General features: G+C 46.1%; 1 protein-coding gene across 2 annotated transcripts; it reads right to left on the bottom strand.

The window, feature by feature from the left end:
* Positions 1–47: 47 nt before the first annotated feature.
* Positions 48–8,261, bottom strand: WDR77 (WD repeat domain 77). 2 transcript variants are annotated; one of them, XM_030869015.2, is made up of 11 exons: positions 7,943–8,261; positions 7,496–7,681; positions 6,569–6,710; positions 6,241–6,290; positions 3,780–3,850; positions 3,589–3,643; positions 3,054–3,125; positions 2,344–2,452; positions 1,734–1,802; positions 1,073–1,148; positions 48–1,017 (listed from the first exon to the last, which is right to left on the bottom strand). In XM_030869015.2, the coding sequence occupies exons 1-11, from the start codon at positions 8,055–8,057 to the stop codon at positions 955–957; spliced, it is 1,008 nt and encodes a 335-aa protein (XP_030724875.1). In that variant the 5' UTR covers positions 8,058–8,261; the 3' UTR covers positions 48–954. The 2 variants fall into 2 exon arrangements, with proteins under 2 accessions (XP_030724875.1, XP_030724872.1); XM_030869012.2 differs by having other exon boundaries at positions 48–1,148.
* Positions 8,262–8,292: the final 31 nt, after the last annotated feature.

The following is an 8,292-nucleotide window of genomic DNA, read 5'->3' as shown; positions in this document are numbered from 1 at the left end:
GTAGCATGTCTAACGGCACATGACATACACGCTTCACAAGACAAGCCAACAATGAATCAACTTTTTATTTCACTGACCAGTACTTCCGATTCTTTCTCTGATGCTGAATTCCAAATTTTCAGAGTCCCCCAAAATAGCATTTAGGCTTCCTATATCCAGAAACAGGGGCCCAGAGGCAAAAAAGGTCAGGCCCCAGACTGTTTTCAGGTGGGAAAGTGGCAGACATTCCTATGCAAGTCTGTGTCAGTTTTTAATTGAAATGCCTTTAAGCTCTCCATCCTGAAACTCTTCTATGGCATCTATGACAGAAATACACTCATCTCTCATATACACAACTCCATGGGGGTCGGGGGTGGGGTGGGGGCATTACACAGGTACCAGCCAAACTTCTTATTAAGCCAGAAACTGGACTTCTGGCTCAGTTTAATAACAAGGGATGCGCAAAACTGTGGTGAGTGTCCTGGCTCTTCCTCAAGGTCAGCTGGTCTGGATGTGAATGGAAGCACTGCCCATGACAAAGGTGAATTTAAGCTCTATAAAAAAATAAAATTGCTCCTATCTCTATGAGCTGCTTCCAAGAATCCAGGGATGCCCACATCCCATACCTCAACCAGACATGGCCCAAATTCCTCATGCAAAGCTACGTGGGAAGCATAAAATCTTTTGTTAACTTTGGGGCGGGTGCGGGGCGGGGGGGAATGGGAATTGGGCCTTGGGAAAGAAGCGGGATGGATTTTTTATTCCTCCCATCAACAAAAACTATTTACCCACATACACACTCAGATCCATGTTCAAGGAAGTTTTTCTTCCCTGGCTACAGGACCCCAGAATCCAGCCTACCCCAGGCTGAGAGACAATGCCTATTAACTGCACAGATCTGGTGTACCAACATACTGTAAAAGGCTCCTGTGTTGTCTCACCAACTGAGAGGGAAGGGGCAAAGGGAGTGGATACTCATTGGGGATTTGCTTTTTGTCTGAAATCCAATCTACTCAGCAACACTCTTAGGTCCAGGCTCTGGGAGAGGTTCTGTGGGCACGATATGGTGGATGACCTGATGGTCCCAGCCCACCGTGGTAAGAAGGGAGTGATTGAGCGGGGACCAAGTAGCATCTCTCACAAAGTCTCTGTGGGCTCGGCTTCTAAACCTACGAGAGAACAAAGAAAAGTGTGGGCATAGTAAGAGACAGAGGAAAAAGCAGAAATGGAAAGAAGAGACCCAACACACCCAGGGCACACCTCACCATATATATGGCCTAGTCACCAGCATAGTGGTGTAGCTACCCACAGAAGACTTCATCATCCAGTCTAGGACCCTATATTCATAGAAGAAATGATAGCTAGACCAAGGGTGGTGATCTGAGCCAGTATCAGACAGCATCTCATGGCAAAGAAGGAAGTACAATCAGATCTTCTGTCTGGTGCCTTTCACCCTATAGCAGGTTGCATTTCCTACATGAGGTTCTTTGTGTGAAAAGGGTAGACCGTCTCTTTCTGGGAGTCAGTCGGAATGCCAGGCTCAGAAATCACACCCACCACCACATTCCTCCTCTACCAGGGACAGAGCTGGTTGTGAGTCAGCCCCCAGAACAGGGAGACAGTCAGCAGTCGGCCTGCTTCCATCACCAAGTCTCCTTGAAAGAGACAACCCAGTTTTCCAAAGAGAAAAAGGACCCAGCCACGTGTTGCTCCCCTCCCTGATTCCTGATCACAGGGCTCCACGGCACACTTACACCTCAGAAAGGCCTGAGTCCAGCACAGCAAGGGAGCAGTCTTCACTGACAGAGGCCAGGAAGGGAGCACTAGGAGACAAGGAGGAGGTTGGGAAACATAAAGCCCATGGTTCTCAAGACAAAACCTGACTGGGCAGTCCCCAAAGCCCACCTAAAATGATCAGAGAAGGTGGCTTGATCCCCACTTTGGGTTAAGGCCTGGCTACCACTCAAGTCTAGGTACAAGTTCCAAGGAAAGATGAGGAAAATGGAGCAAAGTCAGGGTTGACAGCCATCCTGGCAACTAACCATCCCATCTAGTCCCTCCCTGTAGCTTCAGTGATGATTCAGAAACACAGGTTTTCCAACCACACAGCCCTACAAGCCCACAGTATTAATCATTTTGGGTGTCGAGCAGGAACAAGACCATATTTTAGCCATTTGCAGTCAGAGACCATACAACCCCCAAAATGGACTACAGTCTTAAAGAGATCTTTCACATTCCAAAACCTCAGCTACGACAGTGCCTGCTTTAAGGAGCTACCAATCAGCTAATGATACGTCAACACAAGCATCCCCCCTCATTCTGCCTATTCATACCCACCAGGCCCTTGATGACAAAGAACAGTACCTGTGCGGGGAGAACACCAGCCCAGTGACACACTGGGAGTGCACAGCTGAGCTGAGGGCACAGCTTCCACTCTTGGTGTCCACAAGGGAGACAGTCCCATTCTCATCACCTGAAGGAAAGAGGGAGTACCTCACAGAGGTTACGAGCATGGGCTGTGGACTCAGCCAGATTTGGATTTGAATGCTAGGTCCTCCATCCTGAACAAGTTAACCACCCTAAGCATTACAGAGAAACATTACAGAGCAAGGGGAGAAACTGAGCATCAGCTTCCTCTTTGGTAAAGTAGGAATAACTAGTCATTTGGGGGTTCTGGAAATTAAATTAATGGATGACATAATTGTTATCATAAACTATGTCACCACACACACAGCCATATCACCGTGTTAATGCAACTGTCCGTACTATACAACCATATTCCCCATGTAGCAATCCACTTGCTTTGCGGTCCACTGACTTCTAGCCATGAATACAAGAGCCACAGCAAAGAGTCAGGAATCAAATCTACGAGGGCAAAAATCACCATGTTCTCCAAAGCTAAACTAAAACCACTTTTGGATCATCCCACCTCCCTACACCCCCGTTAATATAATTCACCTTGCGCCCAGGTGTGCTGATGAGACTGAGCAGCCAGAGTCTCGAGTTATGGGGTCAGCTCTCTCACTCAAACTCCCCTCCCCAGAGTCAACACACAGTTCGACATGCTGCCTTACCAAAGACAAAGACTTCACTCTGCTGAGGATGCCAAGCCAGGGAGGCGGGAAGGTAGCCAGAGGCACTGCAGCCTGCAAAGGGAGGAAGAGGGGTCTGGAACGAGACTCCGAGCCCAGCTCTGAGCCAAAGCTTCCCAGGTGAAGTCACTCGAAATCCCAGGAGCACCTTTATTCAGTGTCCCAAGCCCTGCTAAGGCAGTCCTGTCCTCCTCCTTGACCCTCACAACCTACATCTACCCATCAGCCTCCTGCCCTTTCCAGACGTGAGTCACGGGCAAGTTTCAAAACAAAGCGTGAAGATAACAGCTCTGACCCCTTTGTTCGCCCATCCAGGAAATGTAAGTGACCCACCCAGTAACTAGCCCTTCCTCTTGGGACCCACTGCACACAATGTGCCTCAGTGGGAAAGAAAGCAATTGTGTCATTTGTGTCAGTGACTGGGCATCTGGCAGCTTTGCCTCTGACTCTGGCCAAGGAAAGCCTCTTCCAGGTGGGTTCCTAGTATCATTCTCCCACCACTGGCTCTCAGACTCACCCATCTGTGATGCTGGCTTGGGACAGCGGGTATCCCACAGTAAAATCCTACTGTCCTAAAAGAAGGAACAGAAAAAGGGCTTCACAATCCAAAGAAGCAGCTGCTGGCCAGAAGCCCTCCACGCTAGACTTAGGTCTAAAGGGTCTGAGTGCGGTTAGGATGTGGGAAGGGAAAAAGAGATTATATCTCACCTCACCACATGAAAGAAACACAGAATCCTTGTGGGGAGAGGCAGCAACACAGGTGACCTGCCCAGAGTGAGCTGTAAAGGAGACAGAACAAGAAATAAGACAGAGAAGATGCAGGCATTACTATCAAGCAGTCCAGACACTATGAAGGGGTAGGAGGGAGGGTGTGAGAAATAGGCCTAGTCTCATGATGCAAATTAACAAATTCTGTGAGATTTTTGGATTAGATGAAACCTAAGAGGAAATGTTGATATCATTATAAAAACTCAAAAGGCCTGGAGAAAAATGAATCATGAAAGACATGAAAGATAAATTAAATGCTGAATAAGAACAGGAGAGGAATTTACAGTAAAGACATCCTAGAATAGCAGTAGCACACTTGCCTCCAGGTAGCATACAAAGACTTCTGAGGGAGTTCTGGACACTGCGAGTTTTAAGGGAATTTCTCTAATGTTCTTCTTCCATATTGAACTGAGAAGCTGCCTATAACCTGCCAGCAGTGCTGACCTCTACTCTCACAGTCACCCTTCTCCCATGTGTAGAAGAAATACACACCTCTCACCCACCCCAAACCTTACCATGATGCTCAGGAGTATAAAAACCTAAGGCATAAAACAAAAGGGGCTTTTCCTGAGACAAAGAAAGAGCACTTGTGTAAAATTCTGTGAAGGAGGCTGGCCTTTCTCAGCCACACCACAAACACAAGTGTGGTTCTGTGACTGATCTCTTCTCTTTAATAATGAGAATTTTGAAACATATGACAGGTGGTTGTCATAAGGACGTACATAGCTTATCTGAATTTAAAAATGAAGTCAGACTTTTTCTGACTGAAAGTTAAGTCCCACTTGGCCAACTGGCTTAACAGTGCATATGGTTTTTGGCAGTTAGGTTATTTGGTAGATGTTTTACATAAATTAAATGAGCTTAATCTGCAAATCCAAAATTTTGACAAACATATATTATAAAAGTGTACAATAAATGACATGGCCAGATATAACTTTCTTTGCAACTAGTTAAATTTAAATTAGATACTAATTTTAAAATGTGTGAGAGGGTACACTTTTTCAAAATTCTTTTAGGGCTACATGCTAAAAATGTTAAAGGTCTCCGCTAAATGTTAATTACAGGCTGTGGAAACCACCTTCTCCAAAGTGATTTAGCCAGACTTTCTGAGATAGTCTGAATGTGGCTCTGCCCTGAGACAGAAGTGTGGGCTCAAACTACCTTCCATAGAATCCATGGAAAGCCAACACGAGGAAAAGGAATGTATTGCTCACTTGAGAAAAGCAAAGCTTTGGGACAAACACCATGGGGGAGTACAAAAGATGAAAAAAAAATATGTGGTTCCTCTGCCCTCAAGGAATTTGGAATCAGTGGGGGGAATAAGAATAAACACAAAGAACTAATTAAAAAGGCTGAAAGGAACAAGTGCTGAAAAATAGTTATTTAGCATTGACCAGAAAAACACATCGTAAGTCTAGGAAACAAAAGGCAAGTACAGTAGACTTTGAGCACTGACATTTTAACATTATTGTCTAACTATCTGCAAGTGACCATGAAGCTCCAGGAGATATATGAGTTTATGATTTTGCTTCGCTCATATCTGAATCACGCACTTTGAAGTTAGAACTGGCAGAGAAAGGCACTTAGTCACTGGGGGAACCAGTGATCACCCATATCTACATCTCTTAGCCACACACACATTAACGCTCTATACATTATCTTCATTAAGATTTGGTATCTTCATGAGGAATGGCTCCCAAAATAAAGTCAACTGCTAGTGCTGCTAATGAAAGTGAGCAGAAAAAGGAACATTAATAGAAAGTGATGGTTCTCACCAAAAAAATGAGATTTTATAGAGGTGAATATTCAAAAGTTCAAGATTCACAAGTATTAGGGTTTATACTTGGAGAATGCCAAAGATCTACTGTGATTGGGTTTAGATAGCATGGTATGCTTGAAGGAGTGACAGGAAAAAGGCTTGAATGCCAGGACATGAACATGAGATTTTAACCTGCAAGCCACAAGAAACCAATGAAAGACTAAAGATTACAGGCAGAACAATGAGATGAGTGCCACCGTCTGTAATAAGATAAAGCCTGAAAGTAAATGGGAGCATAAGAAATGGAATGGAAGGTCACTGACGAAATGGAAAAAGACTCCAAAGAACTTGGGGACCAACTGATAGTGGGAAACAGGAGGAGTGGAAGAGGACTGGGATTTTCAGCCTCAGGTGACCAAGAAGGTGGTGAGGCTGTCAATAAAAAAAAAAATATAGGGAAATTATGAAAAGGGCTAGAATCGACATTGGAGCCTGACCGTAGTTTTGGAAGAAATATACTACCAGGCAGGAGAGCAAAGAATTGATATCACTAACATGCAAGCAAAGTTCAAAGAGCCCAAAGGGGAGAATAAAAACAAAACAGCCAAGGCCAGGACTGAAAAGGAAAGAACATGCACTCACCTCGGTATGAGTTCAGAATCATCTGCTGAGCAAGGTCCCAAACTTTGATGCTAAGAAGCAAAAGGAAACAGAGGCTTAATTTGACCTACACTACCTACATAAAAACGTGTGTTCAAATAAGAACGCCCTATGTCTTTGCCTACTGGACTTCTGGTACAGCCTACTTTTACCATGGATTGCAAAAATCTCTAAGAAAACCTTATAGGCATGTCATAATTAGTCACTGGGTTCTTATAATGAGCCCAAAACATAATTTAATGAGGCTAATATGATGCTAAAGACACCCAAAGGAGGCCCAGAAACAGGAGCGATGAGAGGAGGGACCCACCAGAAGTCTTTGCTACCACTGACAGCTTGCATGCCAGAGCTTAGGACACTGACTGTAGACACGATGTCATCGTGCTCATACTTGCAGAACTTGCTGACAATTAGTGTCTCATTCTCATCCAGCTCCCACAATTCAACAGCACCTGTTGGGGGTGGGGAGTAGGGTGAGGGAAACAAGCTTGGATTATGCCAAGACAGAAATTCGCTTCTAGGATTCTAAGCTCTCAGGAGACAAGGAGGAAATCTCCCCAATGATCTGAGTAGCACACAGGCCGTATGGTTAAATATTCCCAGTTATTTGGACACTAAAGTATTTGTTGAACAATTTGAATAAATGTCTTAGAGTCATAAAAATATGTTGAATAACATAAAAATATGTTGTACAGTGACTAAGTATAGAAAATCATCAGACAGCTGCCCTGAATATAGAGTGTTCAAGCTCAATCGCCAGAGAGGCTCAATCTTTAATGTCCCACACTTATCCTTCCATGCAATGCCTGCCAACGTCCATATTCTGATTTCTTTTTTTTTTAATGTCAAAGCCTCCATTGCTGAGACTGACATTCAAGGCAAAGAAAGCAGAATAAAGGCATTTAAGAATAAAATGGGAAGAAATGGAAAGAGCACAGATTGGCCTCGGCATCATCTTTAAGATCAAGATTATCCTTGGTTTGGGGTTGGGTGGATACAGAGAAGAAAAATAGTTCCAATTAATTTCTTAATTTTGTTATGGATTATACTAGGAATTTCCACCAAACAATTTAGAATCTTGGGGAAGGTATTTCCTACCTACACAGTTACTCTCCTTCGGGACCAACACCCTCAAGCTCCCTCAAGCACTGAGTATGGGATTTTAAAAATTGAGCACAGCCCGACCTATACCCATGGCCTCCATCCCACCTGTAAGGTTGAGGAGAAAGTGACTCACCTGAATCGGAAGCCACTAGGATACCTCTGTCCCCTACCCAAGTGAGGTCAGCCACTCCGGCCTCCGTCTGGACTCCAGCGGAGCAGAAACCTTCGTTGGGGGCGGCACAAGGGTCCTTGAAAAGCCAGAGGGAGCCAGCCCAGCAGCGGCCACTCAGGCTAGAAGCCCCGAGCAGAAGCGCCCCATCTAAGGGAGATACAAGTTGTCAGCGCGTGAGGAGTGGAAGGGCTAATCTCCCTGGTGACCGCCCAGCAGCCAGCTGGCCGGGTCTGGATCGGAGCCCAGGAACGCCGAGCACGGCTGGGGACTGAGCTCAGCGACGCGAGGCAGGGGTGAGGATGGCATGCGGGGTAAGCGGGGGGCTGGGGGAAGGCTGGAAGGTTTAGTCCCGGGAAAGGGCATTCGGGGTGGGGTGAGGGAACTCCCAAACCCAGGACCTAGGCTCACCCGACCGGTACCGCGCAGCCTCCAATTGCCGCTCCATACAGGCTGGTGCATTAGGGGGAAGGTTCCACTCCCGGGCCTCCGGGGGCACTAGCGGGGGCGGGGTTTCCTTCCGCATCTCCACGATTCCAACTCCAACCTAGACCAAACTGGACGCCCGTCGGAGACTCAGCTCCGCGAGCCACCACGTGGCCCCGCTATAGGCCTCCGCCCCTCTGGCCAGGCTACAGCCTCTCTACATCTCGCGAGAATTGCTTCTACGATTCCATTCCCGTTTCCAGCGAGCAACCTCTTGCCGCGGGCTCTCAGTGCCCTGTGCTTCTTATCGCAAAAAAAAAAAAAAAAAAAAAGAC

This window comes from Globicephala melas, chromosome 1, assembly GCF_963455315.2.
Source record: "Globicephala melas chromosome 1, mGloMel1.2, whole genome shotgun sequence".
Lineage (NCBI taxonomy): Eukaryota > Metazoa > Chordata > Mammalia > Artiodactyla > Delphinidae > Globicephala > Globicephala melas.
Note: the sequence above shows the minus strand (reverse complement) of the source record. Positions and strands in the feature narration are given on the sequence as shown.

Coding starts and splice junctions, on each gene's coding strand:
- WDR77 (XM_030869012.2), bottom strand. CDS start 8,057: ATGCGGAAGGAAACCCCGCCCCCGCTAGTGCCCCCGGAGGCCCGGGAG. Junction 6,291..6,568: donor AGTGGTAGCAAAGACTTCTG/GTGGGTCCCTCC, acceptor TTTGCTTCTTAG/CATCAAAGTTTGGGACCTTG. Junction 2,453..3,053: donor GAGTGAAGTCTTTGTCTTTG/GTAAGGCAGCAT, acceptor TCTTTCCTTCAG/GTGATGAGAATGGGACTGTC.